Source organism: Delphinus delphis, chromosome 17, assembly GCF_949987515.2.
Source record: "Delphinus delphis chromosome 17, mDelDel1.2, whole genome shotgun sequence".
NCBI classification, from domain to species: Eukaryota; Metazoa; Chordata; class Mammalia; order Artiodactyla; family Delphinidae; genus Delphinus; species Delphinus delphis.
The window spans coordinates 72,148,728-72,170,837 of record NC_082699.1 but is presented as its reverse complement, the minus strand read 5'-3'; the positions used below and the strand labels follow the sequence as shown (position 1 = coordinate 72,170,837).

The 22,110-nt window shown below is 52.0% G+C and overlaps 1 protein-coding gene across 1 annotated transcript in view; it reads right to left on the bottom strand.

The window, feature by feature from the left end:
- The window catches only part of TG (thyroglobulin), a 241,949-nt gene that overhangs the window by 190,434 nt on the left and 29,405 nt on the right, over positions 1-22,110 (bottom strand). Inside the window, exons 16-22 of the mRNA XM_060035310.1 lie at positions 21,063-21,263; positions 15,301-15,513; positions 13,833-13,987; positions 11,004-11,160; positions 9,318-9,542; positions 2,337-2,486; positions 212-382 (exon numbers count right to left, since the gene is read on the bottom strand). Coding sequence (XP_059891293.1) covers positions 212-382; positions 2,337-2,486; positions 9,318-9,542; positions 11,004-11,160; positions 13,833-13,987; positions 15,301-15,513; positions 21,063-21,263 — 1,272 coding nt within the window. The remainder of the gene's footprint in view (positions 1-211; positions 383-2,336; positions 2,487-9,317; positions 9,543-11,003; positions 11,161-13,832; positions 13,988-15,300; positions 15,514-21,062; positions 21,264-22,110) is intronic.

Below are 22,110 nucleotides of genomic sequence, written 5' to 3'. Positions count from 1 at the left end.
AGAGAGAGAAAGAGCAAAACAATAACAATTTTTGGATCTGGGTGACGAGTATTTGTTCTTCCTACTATTCTTTCAACTCCTACATAGGTTAAAAGTTTTTGAAATGAAAGGCTGGGGACAACTGCATCTCACATGTCTCTCCCCTTCTAGAAAGCCCTTGGGATTACAGGCCCTGTCCCCAGGAGTGGCTGACTTAACGGCCTGCACGTACTCAGACACTGGGCGTCCATCAGCAAGGCCTCCGTCTCTGACCACGGCAGCCTCTGCCCCTCGCTGTCCACGCAGAAGGCCTTCCCGCTGGCCCCATCCCTCTGGCTGGCTCGGTACTGGCCGTCCTGGTCACACTGCAGGCCTGCCTCATTCTTCTGACAGCCAGTGACACCTGGAACCAAAGATGGATACAGCTCTCAGTGCCGTGCCTCTGGGGTCCCCTCCCTGCCGGACCCCAGGCTCCCAGTCCTTGATCAGACATCCAAGTCACACGTTGGAGCCAGACACCCCCCAGCTTAAAACTTGTCAGTGTCGCCACCCCGACCAAAAGACAAAGTCTGGGCTCGCCTTTGGGCCACTAAGGCCGCTGTGACCTGGCCCCGCCCATCTGACCCTGCACGTGCCCCTGTGTGTCCACAGTCGGCCTGGAACGCACTGCCTGCTCTGATACCATTTGCTGGGACTCAGGTTCTGCCCCCCGGTTCTTCTCCTGGTGCACCCTTCTCCCCAGTCTGCAAGGAGTTAACTCTTCACCAGCCAGTCCTCATTTCCTCAGGGAAGCCCCCAGACCCCTTGATGCCCGAGTGTTACACACTCTCCTCTTGACCCCTACCTCTGCTCAGAGCCGGCACAGTTATCATTTCCATTGGTCTGCGGGAAGGAACGGTTTGCAGCTGTCTGACTCCCTCCCAAGCAGGCAGGGACCTCATCTGGCTTTGCTCCCTATTTTATTCCAGTACCTTGCTCAGTGTCTGACATATAATACAAGCCTCCTACACGTCCCAGGCTTTGACACTGTGATTTATAATAAGAAATATGTGCTTGGTCTTTATCCCCATTTCTGGAAGTTGACATTCAGAGAAGGAAGGTGACTTGGCCGAGGTCACAGTGCCAGTAGGAGGAAGCGTGGGGATGGAAATGGGGTTGGGGGGTGGCGAGCCTCCGCCTCCCCCTCTGCTCCCTGCCATGTAGGCAGCACCCGCTCCACAAAGATCAGCGCTCTGCAGGGACCTCCTTTCAAGAAAGGATTCCTCGGGGCCGTGTGACAACACTTCATGTCATCCCAAACCACAGTGTCTGGAGCCAACGTGTGCAAACTGAGCGGGACGCCCGGGTGTCAAGGACACTCTGAGTTCCTGGGAAAGAGTTTCTCCTCCAGAAGGAATGTCAGACATCTGGCCTAGGAAATTCCTCTATTTACTTTCTTGGAAATACCGCCCTATTTCCACTGCTCTCCTGACCAAGGAAACTGCCTCTGTCACAGAAGGTGACTTGACCTCTTTTGATTATTTTACAATTCTAAACACTACTCTGATTTTAAGCAATGCCTCATGTTGACACCATTTCAGACTAACATGAAAAGATTTGCGACAAGGCAAGTTATGGGCCCCTGCTAGAGAAAACCCAACACTCCCCAGTTGACTGTTAAGTAAATAGGCCAAGTGAAATCACATGACATACAAGAAGGCCACCGGTACACACAGTCCTGACAGATTCATGGGGCCAGAAAGGGAATATGAGCTACACAGTGGTAATGATCGTAGGTGGAAAACATCTTCCAGTTCTTAATCTGATAACATTGACTTACAAAAATCAGAAGTTTCAGAATCAGACAATGCCAAGATCAAAGGCAAGCTATGTCACTTTCTAGCTGAGCAACTTTAGCTAAATTTCTTCCGTGAGCCTTAGCCGTTTTATACGTAAAAGTTGGGCTCATAATGTTTACCTGGAAGGGGAGTTGGGAGGATTGAACGAAGCAACACGGGCAAAAGGTCTGGCCTAGCTCTTGACAGAGCACAGGCATTCAAAGGGGGTGCCCTTTGGATTACGATCTGTATCCAATGGTTCTCAAGGGTGGACAATTTTGCCCCCATCTAGGAGACATCTGGCATTGTCTGGAGACAGTTTGGTTGTCACAACTTGGTGTGCGTGGGTGGTACTACTGGCATCTAATAGGTAAGGAGCAGTGGTGCTGCTAAATAAACATCCTATCATGCAAGGGACAGCGCTCCAAAACGAAGAAGTATCTGTCTCAAAATTTCAGTAGTAACAAGGTTGAGATGTCCTGCAGGGTCCCCATGACATTGTAGGGTTTCTCTTTCGAAGTGGGACCCTTTAGAACTTACAGTGAGTCTGGCTGAAAGCTCCAACGGAAATGGTCGTTCTGCCCACAGGACAAGGGACGCAGGCCAGGCTACCTGCCTGTTCTTGGTAGAATCCAGCAGGACAGGGAATACACTGCTCATCCTGAAAATAGCTTCCTTCAGGACACTTAACTGGAAAAGATAAACAGAGCAATGAGGTTAAAGAACAAGACACTAGCTTTATAGTTACAACCTCAGAACACACAGGGTCTCTGAAACTCCAAAGTCAGATAAGAGCTCATTCATTTAACAAATTGCCCACTGAGAATCTGCTGTGCGTCAGGCTCTAAGAGTAGGGGATAAGCCGTGAAGAGGGTCGACAAAGTTCCTGCTCTCCAGGAGCTGATGGGCTGGTAGGATGAGAGGGTGTCCAACCAGCATGTCAGAGTTGAGTGAAATGAAGCAGGAGCAGAGGGCACGAGGAAGTGAGGAAAGCCCCTCTGAGAGGCGACACATGAGACCTGATGGGTGAGGAATACTCTAGGCCAAGATGCAGAAGAGAATTCTGTGCAGAGAGAACAGCAAGTGCAAAAATCCTGAGGCAGGAATGAGTTTGGATTATTCAAGGAACAGAAAGATAAAAGCCAACTAAAGCCAGCTACTGAGCTAGAGCTTACTAGACAAAGAGAAGGTTGTCATGGGATGAAGTTGAGAACATCTTGAAACATGAGCGTCCCTCCATAGGTTGCCATGGGAATATGGGAGAGCACAGTGGTGGGTGCAAACTTTGGGGTCAGACAGACCGGGTAAAATTCCCCACCCCACTCTACCTAAATGCCTCTGGACTTCCCTGAGGCTCCATTTTCTCCTCTGTAAAAAAAGGATTAATAATATTATCCCGTTGGAGTGCAGTGATGATGTACAGAAAGCACATATCATAATGCCAGACTCACAGGTGCTCAACACATGGTAATTCATTCTAGACTTGAGGGAGCCATTCCTGGCAGCCAACCTCAGCACCTACTCTGTCCAAACAGAGTGCCCTCCCTCTGTGGGGTGATTTCAACAATTCAGCACCATCTCACTTGAATGTGGCCTCTCCCGCTTGGTCAGTCGGTGATGGCATGGCTCAGACCTGGGACTACCGGGAGGCAAGTGAGACGCCCAGGGCACAGGACTGACAGAGGCCCTCACAGTTGGCTTGTTGAGTCTGATTTACTCAGAAACTCCAAGTGTGACCCTGAGAGTGAGGACCTACTCACGTCTTGCAGCCTGGATGCCTCATTCACCTCATTCGTCTCCTCCCTGTGCTCCCCTGTCAATCAGCAGTCTTTCTGTCCCTCTGATTCTAACACTCCCAACCCTTCCTAATTTGGCTCCTCCAATATGATACGAGCTGAGAAACTAGAAACCCAAACTGGACAGATGCATGCCGCATGAGGGTTCTAAGTTGGCGTCCAAGAGCCCTGCTCTGAGGCGAGTGCGTGAACTTGGCCACACAGATTCTGACAGCTCAGAGAAGGGGATGGCGGAAGGAGGTTCTATTTTGTCTTTTTTCTTGATTCAGGGTTGTGTTCTGGAGATTTTTCCAAATAACTTCTAGAAGAAGTGAGCTGCTACCCAGTAAGGGTGGGAGCCAAAAGCGTGCCCACTCTTGGGGGTGCTGTCTTTGTGCCTGGCACTCCTCTATGTGCCACGTGTACATCACTACAGCATACCCAGGAGTCAGCGTTCTACCTGCACTTCACAGATGAGAAAGCTGAGCCTCAGGACATTCATGCATGACGCCCCCAGCATGCTCTTCTGAAAAGGGCAGGGAGGAAGTAAAATTATAGAACGCGCCAAGCACAGTGCCAGGTATTACAATGTCACCACGTTATGGGAAAGCTATCAGCGCCATTCTAGCCTGGAGAAAACTGATGTTCAAGGGCAAGGTCAACCAGGCAGCGAGATGACAGGGGTGGGATTCAAGCCCCATTCTCGCCAAACCAAAGCCTTTTCTCCACACACCAATTCAACCACCTTCCTTTGACGACGAAGTGAGCACAAACGTGTAGGATGTGCTCGAACGGAGCCAGCGTGGATCTGAGAGCTACTCTCTTGAGTGTGCATATGTGTGTGGTGTTTCTGAGTAAATCAGAAACTCCAGGCACACCCTGGAAACTGAAAGGTGTGTTTTCCGGCCTGCCCTGTGCCATGCACATCCTCGCTCAGAGAGCGGGGTTTCGTTACTTCTATGAGTCACATTGTTGATCTTCTCTAGTATTTTTACCTCAGTACTGTGGCTGTTTTTTCAAGTAGTCTCCAAGTTCATTGCTAAAGGAAAACAAAACCTTTTAAGCCAGCCTTAGTTGCTGCCTCTGAACCCAAGGTGCAGGTGAAGGGGCAGAAAAAAGAGAGCTGGGAATTTTTGCTGCCATACATTTCAGGCCTCTCGAGCACGCGCAAGGAACCTGTGTTCTGTTTCTTTCCATGTCTGACGTCAAGAGTCTTTTCCACCCAAAGGCACCTTTGTGAACATCACGGTGAGGCTCCGTTGCCTCCTTCCCCAGCAGGTGGGTCCTCCTAGAGACCCTGAGTCCGCCGCAGCAACTGGATGTCTATCCCTCAGTTAAATCCCTTCATGGAAATCACTGGGAAATCCCTGGCGCCTCAGTGCCCTCTTCCGTAAAATGAGGCAATTTGGCCAATTTGAGTTTGCAAGTTGCACAGAGCTTTGGGGTTATGCCATCCGTCTAGCCAACCCATTCCCAAAGTCCCCAAACAACAGCAGTCGTGTTTCTGCTGAAGAAAAATATCTGAGGAAGCATAACCTTCCTTCACTCCTTAGCCTGCTTTGCTCAACCCCACCCCTGGCCCCATCACTCTCCAACTTAAAATTCGCCCCTGGTGATCCCACCAAACCCAGCCCCTTGCTGTGCCCCCAGGCCTCTCCCACTCTGGTCCTCTCCTATTTCTCAGGCCCCATTCTCCTGTCACGCAAACCATGTGCACTGTCCCCATAATGCCACAGCACCTCGTAACTCCCTGCTTTTGCGCTAATCTCCATTTCTGGAATGTGCTTCATCACTTTAGCGAACTCGACACGGGGGCACACACACACACACACACACACACACACACACACACACACACCACTTCTTGTCTGTTCTTGTCCAAGTGACAATTTTAACTAGCCTTTAAGACTTCGCGCCAGCCGTTACTACCCCAGCAAGCCATCCCTGACTGCCCTGAGTGGGATGCAAAAGGCTTTTCACATGGTATTTTAGCTGTCTTTTCACTTAACCTCGCTTCAGCTAGACTGTGGGCTCTTTGAAAGTGGAGCTATGACGTTTGCTTCCCTAAGAATGTCACGTGGTATTGGACACATAATTATATTTTGAAAGTTTGGATGGAATGGATGGATGGATGGATGGATGGAAGGATGGATGGGAGGACTGATGGAAGGAAGGACAGATGCTTGCATGGACAGATGCATGAATAGAAAGAAGGAAGGAAGGAAAGGAGGGAGGGAGGAAGGAAACAAGACATAACATGTTACTTCAGGAAAAAATCCGTAGAGAACTAGCTCTATTATACGAATTTGCAGTGAACGAGTGACAGTGAATGGTGTTCAGAATGGAAATGGAAAATCCAGACAATTTCTCTGGGATTCTCCTTAATGGAACAACCTGGTATGAAGGTTGCCAGCAGGTAATTCTGAGGGGAAGCCACGTGGCTGGCAGTGAGGCAAGAGGGTGAACATAACTGACCGCGTGGGAGGGGCAAGCAAAGCCTCCACCCCTTGCAGTAGGCACTGCCTAGACTAAGGCTGCTACGCCTGCCTGAGTCACGGGAGGCGGACATTCCCACCAGTCTCCCTGAGTCACTGTCCCCCCGGAGACCATCCAGATTGGCCCCCCACGACGACACACAGAAACCCTGCCTTATCTCCACAGGACAATGCTCTGCTTGTAGCCTCACAGCTGTATTCCAGATGTGCTTCAGAAGGAAAAAGAGCCAGTAAGAATAGATACAAGAATCCGAGGGCGTGATTTCACCAAGAGCCCTTGTTGAGAAGGGAGACTTGTGAATCACCGGACAGAACAAAGAATTTGGAAACAGCAGGGCTGAGTTTAAATCTCACACGGACAATTAACAACAAAACAATGTGCTGAAGTTTCACTTTGTGTGAAGCAATGTGCTTTGTATCCATTATATTCAGCTATGCAAACCACAGTCCCCACGAAATAGGAACTACTGTCCCTGTTTTCCAGATTACGCCTAGTGAAGGTGGGCAGTGTCCCAAGAACCCACACTGAGAAGGTGCTGGAGCTAAGACTTGAACCCAGGTCTACCTGACTTCCAAGAGCAGTTTCCTCACACTCTTAACTGTATGCCCCCCAGCTGCTTCGTCAACCCCTTGGCATTAAAAATACCTGACATCCTGGACCAGAGCAATGCAGAAATTCAATAGAGAATGGATGTTATCATTGATACTGGAGAAGATCCAGGGCTTTTGGTACAGCTTTTGTGAATTCCATTCTGGACCTTTCTAACCATTTGGAGTAAGGGGTGGGGCTGAATGGTGTGATCAACAATGCTCTGTAACTTGGTAAAAAGCTGCCGCAGTTGAAGAACAGAATGTAGGTTTGTGTAGAGCTAGGATGGGTAGACTACAGCCCTCAGGCCAAATGCAGCTCACCTTCCGTTTGGCAAGCAAAGTTTTATTAGGACACAGCCACGTTTCTCTCCCCACAATGGACGAGCTGAGTCCACGAGACAGAAACAGAATGGTCTGCAAAGGCTAAAAGACTTGCTTTGGCCCTTTACGGAAAAAGGTGGCCACTCCTGTTCTGCAGCAAGTGCAGCCCTGGCCAAACCTTTCATTCACAGGCCCACCCTATAACTCCCACTCTCTCTGAAGCCGGTCACCCCGAGGCCGGGTTCTGATTCCCTGGGTCTCCACTGCTTGACACCCGTCAGGCAAGTCTGTCTGTGCTCCTGGCTCGGCTTCCCCTCCCACTTCCCAGCTGAGCCGCACTATCTGTCCTGGTAGACAGGAAATGGCCATCTAATCATCAACCGAGTTCCCTAGAGGGAACCGAGGACCAGATTCCCAGTCCACCCCCTTTATTTTACACACAGGAAATGCGGACCTGGCGCTTGACTGGTCCCTCTCTCCATCTCCTGCTGTCCCGCCTCTTGGCTCCAAGCTCCAGAGGGGGCACCCAAGGTTGGTGAGGCTCTTCAAGTGGGGCTCCCAGACCCCCTTATCAACACCACCTGGGGTGATTATAAAAGCAGCCTCCTCCCAATACACGCATGCTTGTGCACAAAGACACACACACACACACACACACACACACACACAGTGAGCTTTTGGCAGTGGAGCCCAAGGCTCTTCACAGCAAGTCTGAGAACACAGTGGCAGGTGTTGCAATCACCTCTGTTGCTGTGACCCTGTTTCTCCCACCCTGGCAGGTGGCACATCCACGCCTGCTTCTACTTCTTATCTTCTTTGTTTGGGCAGCTCTGTTGAGGTGGAAGGATCGTGAGCTCTGGTCCCAGAGGACCTGGGGTAACTCATCCACAGAGAACCGAGTCCCTCCTTTGAGTCAGCCCTGCTCTGGGCACTACAGACCCATGACCTCATTTCATCTGAGTCTCAGCCTCTTCACCTGTCAAATGGGGCGATGACCTGCCACCGGGGGCGATAGTAAGAGTTAAGTATTTGTGAAGGTGTTTGTAAACTGCAAAATCCTCTGTAAATGTTAGCAAGAAGTGGTTGTGTCTCTGGTTTCTGTGTTAAGAGTTAGCTGTGCCTGAAATCCAGTGTGGAGCTTAGAATCTGGCATGGATTTCATAAGAGGAAAGGCCTTATAGCTTTTGTGTTGCAACCAACATGAATAGTGGAAAAATAAATCACTGAGAAACATAGTCTCTCTCTTCAGCTCAATAAAAATGCCTCTGTCTCATGCCATGTGGGAGGATGACTTCTCACCATGAGGCCCTGGAAGTTTCAGTAGTGGATGGAACAATGGCCCCCAAAGAGGTCCATGTTCTAATCCCTGGAAACTGTAAATATGTTAGGTCACATGGCAAAGGGAAACTAAGGTTGCAGATGGAATTAAGGTCGCTAGTCAACTGACCTTAAAACAGGGAGAGTGTCCTGGATTACCCAGCTGTGTGCAATCATAAGGTCCTTAGAAGTGACAGACAGCATGCAAGGGAGCTCTGACCATGGAAGAACGGCCCGAGAGCTACAACACTGCCGGTTTTGAAGACGAAGAAAGGAAGCCACAAGCCAAGAAATGTGGGCAACATCTAGAAGCTGGAAAAATCAGGAAACTGATTCCCTCCCAGGGCCTCTGGTAGGAATGCAGCCCTCCTGACACCTTGATGTGAGCCCAGTGAGACCCTGTGTGAGAATTCAAGCCTACAGAACTACAGCACAATAAGTGGGTGTTGTTTTAAACAGCTACATTTGTGGCGATTTGTTACGGCAGCAAATCACACAGCTTCTATTCGGGGAACCGGCAGCTGCAGTCTAGTGAGAATGGCTTCCAAGGCTGCTGATGTGTCAGGCCAAGAACAGCCCAGTAAACCTCCACCAGGAATCACTTCCCCTGAACCATCACGTCCTGGGATGATCGCTGGCCATTTGGGGATGGTGGTGGGTGACGTGTTGCCATAACCAGACTGGGAAAAGTCATGGAGCACATGGGGTAGACATCGGCCTTCTCCACCAAGACAGCGCAGCCCAGGCCACAGGGTCCAAGCTCATCAAGGACTAAGAGGAAGGATAACCTCAAACATGGGAGCTCTTCCTCTGTCATGTTGCCTCTAGTTTCAGCTACTACCTGGTGGGTGATAACTATATGCCTGTGAGTATATTTGGACAATTGAAAAGCTTTCATTCAATAAATAAATGAATGAGTCTCCACTCTGTATGTCAGAATAACCTCTATCAGAGCTCTGTGGCCTTTCCCACAACCTCGCATGGCTCAGTAACAGCGGTCCAGGGAGAGAGGGGGAACCTACCACACCCCAATGGGTCCTGACTGGCGTTGCTGGTGGCCGAGACTTGGTGGAATCCTTCCAAGCACCCAAACTGTGTCCTGGGAGAGGTGCCAAAGCGGTCCCCTTGGAGGAATTGGATGAATGTGTCTGCTGGGAACGTCTTGGAATTCAGATGAAGCTGGAATTTTCCACTTTGGATCAGATCTGTAAAGCGCCCAACGAGATCCTTGCCCACCAAGGCTTCCTCTGCAAGACACAAGATGAGGCAGGAGTGTCATTGCTCCTGCAAGGGTCAGGGAGGATCCAGGGGCAGAGCCACCCAGCACATCCACAGCGAAAGGAGACATAGGCCTTTGCCAGTGTCTCATTTTACAGAGGGAGAAACTGAGACCCAGAGAAGGGGATTGATTGACCCAAAGATACACAGAATCAGAAGCACAGCTAGGACTCCAAACCAGATCTCCAGCTCCTGTCATTTCTGTGGCAGCAATGTGACCCCCACTGGTATAGGATATCATGACTTCAATCACTCATCTAAGGTACACTATCCAGATACATGACTGTCCCAACCTTTGCCAAGCCACCATCCCTGCGCCTCAGTTTCCCCATCTGAAAAATGGGGCTAGGAATGCCCCTGTTGCAGTTGGTGAGGATTACAAGAGAGAATGTGATGGGGCCGATCAAAGGGAAGGCAGAGCCTCCGTCTCAGGTTCAGCTAAACGCTGAGAAGGCCTCCAGCTGTCGAACTCCAAGTGTTTCCTAGGAAGAAAGCAGATGCGTGAGCACTACATCTGGAGCTGGGGAGGGTCCCAGCACGCAAGGAACATTCACGCCACAACGGCTACTGTAAAGGCAGCCCCAGGCCATGGACGCCAGGAATAAACATCTCATCCATTTGCAGCTTCAAACATACCCAAATTATGCCGGCTGTTTCCAGAGGAAAAAAAAAGTGACCCTTAATTCATAACGCTACTGGGGGGAGATGGTAATTAGGGTCACAGGCACTGCAGAATGTCTGAGATACAGTCTGCCTCCTGGGTTACACTGTGGCGTTGTCTACAAGTTCCCCCTCATAGAACAGAGGTCAAGCTCCAGCCAGCCCCGACCCTCGGCATTTGGCCACCAGACAGTGGAAGAGGAAGTGGAGAAGCTTCCACCCTCTGGTCAGAAGCCCATGGGTTATGTCCCACCCTGGTTCAGAGTAACGATCGTAAGAGCCACTCTGCTTCTCCTTAGATCTTTCTACTCTCGATTCATCCATATCATTACCACTCCATTTTAAATAGTGTTAATAATGGGTTTAAACAGTGTCAGTGGTCTGAGACATTCTGTTTGGAAGTAGGCAGGACATAAATTATAAACCAATGGAGGCGCCCTCACCCCGCCCCACCCTCCCCTACTTCACACCTGTCTTCCTTCTCTGTGCCCAGAAAACGAAGATGAGAATTAGAAAATGTTCACAAAAGCGCAGTCGGGTGATATTATTTAGCTCTAGTCAGCTATGGACCAGAACTCTATTGCTCTTTATAAACTTCTCAGGAAGTAGCCCCTCCCACTAGCCCCTTCCTCCCACGGGAACCCTCCCATGGTTCCCTCCCTGAGCCCCACAGGAAGGCGCTGGGGCCGCAGTGGCTCCATCTGATGGATAGGAGCATTGAGACCCAGCGAGTCTGTGCACCTTCATGGCAGCAGTGCGGGAAAACATACCAACGTCACGCAGATCTGGGAGAGAGGCGGGTGGGACATCCTCCAGCCGCAATTTCCACGTGACATTGGCTCCTAACCGCTCCCCGCTCAGACACTCCACCCGCACCGTGAAGTCGTCACAGACGGGGATGGAGACAGGGGTCCCAGCCGTCTTCACCTGCACGGAGACACGAGCTCAAGAACACGGAGCAGGGAGCCAGCGTTGCCGAGCCCGCGCCAGGCACTTAAACTGGCCCGCGCCAGGCACTTAAACTGGCTTATGTTACTGTCAGAGGAGGTCGTGGAGAGGTCGTGACCTCCCTTTGACCCGGGAACTGGCCCCAGGCAATCAGAGCTCCTGAGCCCTCCCCTGTCCTCAGAAGGTCTGCTCTACACCCACCACCTGTCCCCAGTGGGAGCTGTTTGGGAGGACACAGCCTTGAGAAAGCTGGAAAATGAGGTTCCAGGTTCAGAGAGGTTGAATCACCTGCTCAGGTCACACAGCCTGCAGACAGAGGTGTAAGCAGAATAAAAGCCAATGTAAATGGGAAAAGAATTTGAAAGAGAATAGATACACATATATGTAAAAATAAAATAAAATAAACTACAAAGAAAACAAATATACTTAGAAAAAAATTTAAAGATTCTCAAAAAATTAAAAGGGCACAGACACACACACACACACACACACACACACACACACACACACAAGAAAGCCTAAACACTCCGAATTCACGGGGCTGTACTTCATTGGAGAAACAACTTCTGCCGACGACTCGGCCAATGTCCTCACAACACCTACATCCAGCAGGACACGACCCTCCCTCCCGGGAAGCAACAGCTCCTCCATTGTGACCACAAGGCCTGGCTTCTCCTCCCAACCTGAGCACGGCCCTCAGTGCCCCCTGACCGTCTGCAGGGCAGGGCAGTGGTGGTGCCTGGTTAGCCTGGGGACAGTGCCAGGCAGGGGCCGGGGTTCAACACAAGCCTCACTGGGCCCTCTTCCCATCGTGCTCTTTCAAAGGCAACATCCCAAGAGCTTCTATATCAAGCCCCAGGGGGTGTTAGTTTATCAGAAGCTTGGGCATCTAGAGGTGAATGAGAAGGTTCTGTGTACAAGGAAGGGTCTGTGAAGGACATCTGTCCAACCCACGATCCAGAGTCGATCTGGGCCTTGGCTGTCAGCCTGCTGCACGAGAGACCTTGACCACCTCATTCAGGGTCCAGACGATGCCCTCTCAACACAGGCCCTGGGCTGCAGGAGGTCATTCAACATGAATGGCAGGTCAAGCCACAGACTGGTACCAGGCACCCACTATGTGCCGTGCACCCCACGACGCCCAGGGTGCAGGTGCGCCAGTGGACGTGGGGTTCGTGCCGCTGTCACTGGAGGAGAACTGCTGTGTGCCAGGTACCTGGCATTCCCGCGAGGCAATGCGCACACTTTTTGAACATCCTCCATTATTCAGGCCCTGCGTGGAGCGCTTTAAACATGTTGGCTAGTTTAGTCTCCAAAACAGGCCTGTGGAGTCAGAACTGTCATTACCCCACGTTACAGACTGAATTAGCTTCAGAGAGGCTGAGGGGCTGCTGAGCACCAGTGTATTACTGATGAAAATCTGTCCTGGCCGCTGTAACTAGTGTCTGGCTTTGTTTATCTCCGATAATCCTCAGTGCCTAAAACCATGCTTGGCCTGTAACAGGCACCCAAACACTTGCTAAATGGAAGAATGAAGGAGGGAGAAAATGAGTGAAAGAATGAACAAATTTGGTGTAGTGAGAGTCTAGACTTACTCCGTGATGTGAAATCTCGGGCAACTTACTTACTCTCCATGGGCTTTAGTTAATTCACTTACCAGTCAAGGGCTAATGATACCCACTGAGCAGGGTGCTGTAATCATTAGCGATAAGGAAAGTAGAACTTGCAGCCTGGCACCAGGAATACAACCAGTGCTCACTAACCCATAAATATTGCTGATACTGCTGTCAAGTGCCTTTCTTTAGATAAAAGGGGGCAAGATTTGTTTCTCTTTGTTTTAAAATCAATACTCTTTGTATTTGGTTTTGTGAAAATGTGTGTTCTCCGAAATTCTTAACATGAGGTGCTAGAAATGAGTTGCTCTGATGAGACAGCAGCCTTTGAGCAGAACGAGGACTTATTTAACTGAGTGACTTTTAAAGACTCCCTCTGTGAACGCTTGGGACTTCAAATCACCAAAGTCCTTGCCTATTACACAGCTAAAAACCCTTTGGTAAGCATGTCTCTCCAGTTGGCATGTAACATTTTCCTTCCAAGGAGGATCCATGATGCCTCCTCACAGATTTAAGGACCGGCCCGGCATAGCAGCTCAGAGAGCGTGTCGCAGCACTGCAGCCTCCCTGCCCCATTCCCAGGCTCTTTCTTCATGGGTGGGGACAGTACCATATGGTGACCACAGCTCTGTCCTCACGTCAGCCGGCCTGGCTCTACCATTTCCCAGCTGTGACTCTGGCCAATTATTTTTATTCTCTAGTAATAACACGGTAACAATAATAGGGCTCCAGTGAGGATCGCATTAACTAACCCATGCTAAGGGATGCACGGTGCCTGGCACAATCTAAGCACTCAGCACGCATTTGGTTTGCTATCTTTATGCAGAAAGAATGGCCAATGATGAGATGGATACCAGATCCGCCTCTGCCTCTATGTCATTAGCCTTGTCTGAGTTACTTTCTCATCCTGGGCCTCAGTTTGCCCGTTGGTAAAAGGACCGTGGGTTGAACTGTAAGTTCATTTGAAATCTGAGGTTCTCTGCCCGGTGACCCTCAGCTCAGTCCAAGCCCCCCTTGTGGGGAAGGCCAGGCACATACCTGGATCTGACAGAAGCCGCGGGCTGTGAGCTCGTCTAACAGGAAATGCTGGAAAGCTGGCAGCAAGCCTGTGTAGTCGGCGTGGCACACCTTGCCCGGCGGGAGCTGGAGCTGGAGCTGCCCTTGGGTCCAGAGAGTCTGCCACAGCTGGGGCCCTGCAGACAAGCACCAGAGGTCAGCAGACAGGGGCGGAAGAGCTGTGGGATTCTTTTCTTTGTCTTGTTTGGTTTTTCCTCTGCAAAAATAACCCTTCTTCATTTAGCTTGGAGCCCACGAGCACTGCCATCTTGCTTGTCACCCTCTGAGTCTAACTACTTCCTAGCATGCCGGCTCGTCTCAAATTACTTCGCACCTTCACAGCAAACTCAGTCCTGCCTCAGCCTCTAAACCAGGCTGCTTTACATTTACATGGGACCTGGACATTCTTGTTGGAAAATCTTCCACTTGCACTCAAACAGGGCCACTGCACCTGGTTTGGCCAGTTAAGAGTTTCACCACAGCCTATGTGAAAGGCTTTCTCTAAGGTTGCTCAGTGCACAACCTGCACAGTCGTACACAGCAGCCCTGCACTCCACTTTAGGAGCTCAGGACCTATGCCTCTCTTCTCCCAAGTCCCTTGCTCAGTCGTGACCAGTCTGGTCTTAATTTCGGCTCAGGCCACTCTGTCATCATCCAGGGAAATAGGCCACGTATTTGTCCAAATCATATTTTGAAATTTTTCTGGATAGTATTCTCTCTTTCAGAATGCTTTATGGCAAATACTGTCCTTTGATGCTCTACCAGCCACCCAGAGCCTTGTGACAGTCAGTCCCAGGATCTGGGTCTCCCTCCTGAACGCCCCTCCCGCTGCCCTGGGTGGACCCAGCGCCGGTCCCCGAGTCCGCCCCCGGCCTGGCTGTGAGTAACCATGGCCAGCCTTTGCCAGGACAGATGCAGTCAGAGCCTGATGTGGCCTCACAGCCATGTGCATGTGAAAGTGGGTTTGCTATGAGAACAGGAGGAAGGAGCTCTGCCCATATTTAAATATGGCCCAGGCCCACAGTGATCAGAAAGGATGCCATACCCCGGAGCTCCAGATGGACGTGGGGGCAGGGCTGGCGTGGCAGTGTCACTGTCCCTCTCAGAGGCCGGACCAGCAGCTCTAAGCTTGCCAACACCATAGTAACCAATACGGCCAGTGGATCACCTGTATCTTGAATGCAGTCCTGTATCCAAGAGCCCAGAATGATGGCAGGTGTCTCAAGGGGCAGATTGCTCCAGAGAAGCCACAAACAGCGCTTCCCCCCCAGGGGTCTGGGAAGCACATCTGCTCCTTCTAGAAGAAAATGCTCCATTGGACCTTCTCTCCTGCTCTGATGCCACCTGGCTTACGGTGGACAGGCTACACTCGGGTGGGGAAAATGAAGGCCTCGGCCCCGAGCCCTGAGAGGGAGCGGGGAACCGGGCAGCCCTTCCTGGGGCCACTCACGCTGGCAGGCACGGGGCTGAGGGGGCTGCGACTCCCAGCGTCTCCTCTGCAGGCTACACAGCAGCGGCCCTGGCGGGAAGGCACTCCGGTAGCCCGGGCGGCACAGCAGCTGGCACCGCTGCATGGCAGCCCCTCCTGGGCCTGAGGCTGGCGCGCACAGGAGGGCCCCGCCGGACACATCCGACACGTTGAAGGGCAGTGGGCACTGCGGGCCTAGGAGAAGGAAAGGGACAGCTGTGGGCACCTGCCCAGCGCCGGGGCTGAGCACTGCCCCCCTCACTGCCGCTCACTCGCACGGGGGGGCCCCCGTCCTCCCTTCCCTCAGGCCAGCCTGGGCCTGTCCCCACCCTGCCCCGCCCTCCGCCTGGCCGAGCCCATCCTCTCTCGGTTTTATCACACGCCTGAGCAGGGCTGACTCTCGTTCCTCCACCACCAGCTCAGGCCCTCTCGAGCTTCTTCCCGTCTCTTCCATCTCTAAGTCCCATTCCCAGCCAGTCTCCTCCACCTCAAGGCCAACGGGTCCAGAGCTCAGTGTCTGCTGCCCACACCCGCTCTGGCTTCAGCACCCCGAGCTCAAGGCCTGGCACCTCCAGCCAGGAACATGGCAGCCAAGACGGTCCCACCTCCTCTGCCCATCAGCTGAAGCAGTGGCTCACACCTCCTCGACTTCTCTTCATTCCCACCGCACTTCCTTCATTTAGACATTCGTCATCTTCTTCCTGAACGGCTATCGAAGCTTCCTCACCAGCTCCCCGCATTTGGGCCTCATCCCCTGCCCTTCTGCTCCCGTGTCCAATCCAGTCCCCGCCGCCGGCAAAGAAATGGAGCTGGATTTGGCTCTCAAGACCCCCCGAGCGCCTGCTGACCCAACTCCCTCTCTCTGCTCTGGTCTCTTCCAGCCCCATTTTGCCCCATAGTTGTCGTTCCCTGACCGTAGGCTGGTTGCACACCCCATGCCCTTCCCTCTGCCTGCTCGTCTGCCTAAAAGTTTTCTTTACAGGTCCTCAGTTATCAGCTCAACCCCTCAAACTGTCTAACCCTTCCATGGTTCTCCCAGACCAACTTAGGCCTCCTTTCTCTAAGCTCTCAGGCCACTTGGAGTAGACCACCCCCCACCACCCCGCCGTGTTATCAATTATTCAAGACTCTATCTGCATTCTGGTCTCCCCACTGGATTGAGCTCCGAGAGGAAAGAGGACCCCTTTCCTCTGTTCACCCAGGCCATGGCACAATGCTGACCCAGAACACAAGCTCCATGAGTATGTGTTAAATAAGTGGGTAACTAAGTAAATTAAAGGACAGACATACTCCGTGCGACAATTTCACACCTGGCTAGAGGTTTAGTTCATCATCTGACCGAAGCATAGCCTTGCTGCCTGCATATGTCTGGCTTTAAAATCTGCAACCCACATGTGACTCAGGAGTACTTGGGGGCCTCACAGATGGAGAATGACCCATTTTGATCTCCAGGGGGCAGCCTGGGTCTTCTATCTAATAAAGACGATGGCCTCTGGCCAAAATTTTGCACTGTAATTTGAGGGCTTATTGAGTTGGCTCTTACCAAGTACCATGTATACGCTGGGGATGGGAAGCCTGTGGGCTATGGGGCCAGCCTGTGGGCTATGGGACCAGCCTGTGGGGCCAGGCTGTGGGCCAGCCTGTGGGCTATGGGGTCAGCCTGCAAGCTTTGAATCCTGGCTCAATCATTTACTAGTTGAGCCCCCTAGAGCAAGTTAATTACTGTCTCTGTGACTCCGTTTTCTTGCCCATCAAATGGTGAGGATAGCAATAGCGCCTACCACCTAGGGATGGTGTGAATCAAAATGAATTAAGGCATGTAAAGAGCTCAGAGGAGTTACTGGCAGCTAATAAATGGTCATTAATGTTAGCTATTATTATTATTAACAATAACAACAAGCGTAATACATTATTGCCTGATTGGAAATTATAGGATGTGAATTCACCCTTTCAGAGCAATGAAATAGCATTTGATGCACCACAAGGGTAAACTTCTGAGAGAAATAATAGCTGATATTTACCACGAATTTTAGAGGTTGTTTAACTCTGTCATGATCAATACTTAACTGGACCTCACTCAAAATAGCCCTATGAAGCAGGGATCCCCGGTTTTATCATCCCCCTTTTACAGATGACAAAACTGAGGTTTGAGGATTTGGAGGGACAGAGCCAGGGCTTGAGTGCTGGTTCTTTGAACCGAAGCACTATCCCAGCAGGGAAAGGCCCTTTAGTCTGGCGCTGCTGAGGGGGGAAGGGTGCTCTTCCCTGGGCTCCCCGGCTCCCCGGCTCCAGCATACCCTTTGCAGAGCCCGCAACACTCAGTGTTATAATGGCTCGCGGACGTCTCCCAGGCCCCGGCCCTATTTCTGGCTTGGACAGCAGGCTCGCCAGGCTGGGGGAGGACTCCACCCCTCCGTGCTGAGCGCGGGATTGTGCACAGCCCCATACGTCTCTGAGCCCCTGTGTCCGACCTCTAGGATGGCAATAAAGGTCCCTGGCACTTCCGACCACCAAGGCGGGCCAAGTACAGGAGGGAAGGTTTTGGGCACCTGGAAAGCCAGAGCACCGCTGAGTTGTGACCTCTCACGTGGGAGGGCGCCCGGGCCCCGGGCCGAGGACCTGCGAGGGGCTTCCCACACCAGCAGCCAGGCCCCCATTGGCAGCCAAGGCCACTGAGGCTGACGAGGCCCAGCTCCTCCTCACGCCAGGCAGAGCGGAACTGGAACCTGCATGCCCCTGCATCTCCAGCCCACGCTCTTTCCTCTGTCCTCCGAGGCTTCCTGCAACTACTTGGCCAGGCCCCTCTCAGGACTCATGCAGGATCCCCAGCTGGACCCGTATGTGGGCCCAGAACTGGCTCTCATCCTTCCCGCGGGACCCCAGGGAAAACCCCTCACCATCTGAACCTCCAATACCACACCTCTATTTAAAAACCACTGTGCGGCCCTTGGTATGTGCCCGGGATACTGTTAAGAGCATCACCAATACCAACTCCTTCAATTCTTCCCACAAAGCTGAGGGGTAGGTCCCACTATCCTCATTTCCCAGAAGCCAACGCTGAGGCACACTGAGGGTAAATATCTTGCCTGTGACCCGAGAGCTAGGACACGGCACAACCGGACCCCAGAATCTATGTTCTCCACGAGTGTGCCAGGCGTGTGTGCATGTGTGTGTGAAAAGCGAGATGTCAGTGAGGGAATGTGCACATGTGAGCCCCTGGTGCACAGAGTAAACCTCAATAAATGCATGTTCCCCTCCAGGTCCCCAGGATGGCTCTGTACCCTGGGGCTCTTCTGGTTCCCCTCCATGGCCTTTTTTGGGAGTGGGCCAGTGAGTGCTTTGACTTGGCTGGGAAGGCATCTCCTCCTGGGGTCTCCGCGTCGTCTGAGACACAGACGTTCCTCTCGTCAGCGTCTCACCCTGCCCAGCCGACCTGCTTTCCCATGGCCTTCCTCCCCAGTTTCACTGAAATGCAGACTCCCTGGCTATGGTTTGACTCATCCAGCCTCCGTGGTCGGGGAGGAGGGAAAAAGGAAGAAGTATGGAAACTGACGTGAATTGAACACCCACAGCGGGCCAGCATGGAGAGGGCACTCTACCTCCTTAATCTCACGCAGTCCTTCCAAAGGATAACTGCATCATTGCCATTTTAGAGGCTAGGAGAGCAAAGGCTCAAAGCAGCTGAGTGGCTTGCCTGGGGCACGTGCTGGTGACTGGACTAGAAACCAGATCCTGCTTCCAGCCCCTCATACAGGAGCTCGTGCGCACGGCGCATTTACTGTGTGCCAGGGCCGCCCAAGCATCTCCCAAGAACTGATTTCATCTTCACAGCATCTCTGTGAGGCAAGACTGTTGTCACCCTCATCCCACAGGTGAGGACCCCGAAGAAGCGGGACCTTAAATTTCTGCCCTAAGTCCTACAGCAGCAAGTGGGGAGCCAGGCCTGGCCCTGGAGGCTGCCCTCTGAGCCACCAGGTGAAGCTGTTTACAGAGACTATTTGAATTAGTCTTAACGATGACTCTAAGAAATAGCTACGATTCCCCATGCCCATTTCACCGATTGGGAACCTGTGGTCCAGAGAGGTTAAGGGACTAGCCCAAGGTCACCCGCAAGGGAGGTGGCAGAGCTGACACTCAGGTCTGTCTGTCTGGCCCCTACATCTGAGCTTTCTCCACCACGCTCGCAGTAGGTCAGCAGGAAGGGGCTTCGTTAGCGCTGGCTGTTCCATTTGCCAGAGGTGTGGCTTTCAACATATTAACGAGCTTCTGTGAGTCCCAGTTTTGCCATCTGTATAATGGGGAGTGGGACTGTTCTATTTACCTGCATCGCTGGGAGGCAAAAATGGGATAAGTAATGTGAAAAGCACATTTTAACAGGTAAATCTCTGCACAGGTAAGTTATTATCGTGGAATCCTGCAAGGCCAAGCCGCATGGAGTCTTCTCAGGCCCCAGAAGAGCTGTGCTTCCGGACCTGTTCCTGCAGGAGACACATCAGGCTGTTTCCTGGGTCCCAAACAGTGCAGACCACTCTTAGATGCCCTGCAAGTTCAATGTGCGTGGCGTCTGACCCTAAGGCTGCCACATCACTTCTCTCAGCAGCATCTGGCAGGGAGCTCTACTCATAAATACCCACTGGGCACCTACTATGTTCCCTGCATGATGGAAGCTGCTGAGGCCCTTGAAGCAGGCCCCGTACAGAGAGGGGGAGTTGGGGGCTTGGGAGAAAAGGCGTGTGGTGAGAGCCGTGGGCACACGCCACAGGTTAGGGTCAGGTGAGGAAATGGACAGAAGGGGACAGAGACCCACAAAGAAAGCAGGTGACTCTTCCTTCCCACCCTTCCTTTGAAGAGACCCCCTGTCTCTTTGCAATATAAATATAAATTTACAAATATAAAAATTCTCTTTACGCATAGAAATCACTAGACCTAATTAAATGTGTCCGCAGTTCCAAAATGTTGCTTATAGACTGCAAAAGTTAAAAATAAGGCAACGAAACAATAAGGACAGCAAAAGAAAGGCAATTGCAATAAAATTAGTATTTAGTACAATATCCCTCGACCCTGCCAGACCCAACATCCCAATTTGTAATAAATATTTTGCAATGTCTTCATTTACTGTTCTGAAACGAAAGTCACAGATAATGTAACCTACCTGTGCCCATAAATTTTAGCGTGACTGCAATGTTCTGTGACTTGAGTATATAGGAGGAATGAAAGGTAAGTAACTGATAATTAAATAATATTTTAATAAGTAATAATGTATTTCAATAGTATAATATATAATCATAAGAGATATGTTTCAATATCTGATATCCAAATGATTTTTAAACTAGAAATAAAAATAAACAGATCGACACCTCCACGGACTCCTAAAGCTCCCTGGCTGGGATGGACCCGCCCACACTGAGATCCTGCTGTGTGTACCCTCCTCTCCACTCGAGGATGGGGAGACCAAGACCCGGCACCCCTCAGCAGGCCTGAGCTTTGTGAGGCGCCGGCTCAGGAGGTCCCTGCACGGGCTCTCCTTGGTTTGAGCCCCAGGGCTGGGCATTGGTACAAAGCAGACGCAGTTTCAGCATCACGGGAATCAACTGTGACCACATCCCTCTTGCGGTTCCCTTGTCTCCCTTCCTGTCCCCACTGTCCTGGCACCTTTGGAGTCCCCCCAACCCCAGCCAGGACAAAGGAAGAGATGAGCAGGACCCCACCAGCCCAGGGAGCCCCTCTGCAGCATCACCACTTACTCTCACAGGCCGGCTGGCTCCCAGCCACGCGGGTCCCAGGCACCTCCTCTCCGCTGCCCAGGACACACCAGCAGCTGCCCTGGGACGGGTCGCATTGCACTGGGGAGAAGCCTCCATCCTCCGCCGTGCAGGCTGGGGCGTAGCCAGGGCTGGCTCTCCTGGAGGGAACTCCACTCTGGAGCACTTCACAGAGGCTCGGGCCTTGATGCAAAGACAAGCCCTATGGGCTCTTTGCCCGTGAAGCTGCCATAGCCCTTGTCACCACCCACCACCGACTGCCACCTGCCTGCAGGGCCCCAGGGTCTGGGGTGCCTCCCCACTGGGGTGTTGAACTAGGACAGGGCAAAGCCTGGGCCTCGCTCAGGTCTGTACTCCCCTATCTGCTCCATACACACACACACACACACACACACACACACACACACGTGAGCAACCACAGTTCAGATGATAAGGGCGACAACAGGAGATGTGCAGGGCAGTTTAGGAGTCCGTAGGAAGGTAGTGAACTCCGCCGTGGAAGGGGGAGGCCCGCAAAGGCTTCCTGGAGGGACCTATGGGTGGGCTGAGTAAGACTTAGCCAGCTGGTAGCGGGAGGGGTGGGAGGTTTGCAGAGGCTGAACCAGAACACATTAAGGCCCCGGGGGAAGAGAGTGTCTGCCTGCTTGAAACGTCTGACTACAGTCTATTACACCTGGATCTTGATGCTGAGATGGAGAAACAAGAGAAGCAAAAGAAGTTACAGGAGCCACACACACAGGGGCCCATGAGCCACAGCAAAGAGCCTGGCCCTAAGGACCATGGGGAGTGTCAATGGGTTCCAGGCAGAGGAGGGACATAAACACGTCTGCACTTTACGGACATCGTCTTGACCTCACCGTGGAAACCAGACGGCGGAGCCAGGCTGGAGCCTGTGGTGGCATCCGTGCTGCACAGCTGGTCTCCCATGAAAGCACCAGTGCCCACTTTAATAGGGACCAGCGCTGGTTTGCGCCTCTAGTTACGAAGTGCAGCCCCAATCTCTGCTGTGTGTATTTCTCCCAAGAACCCA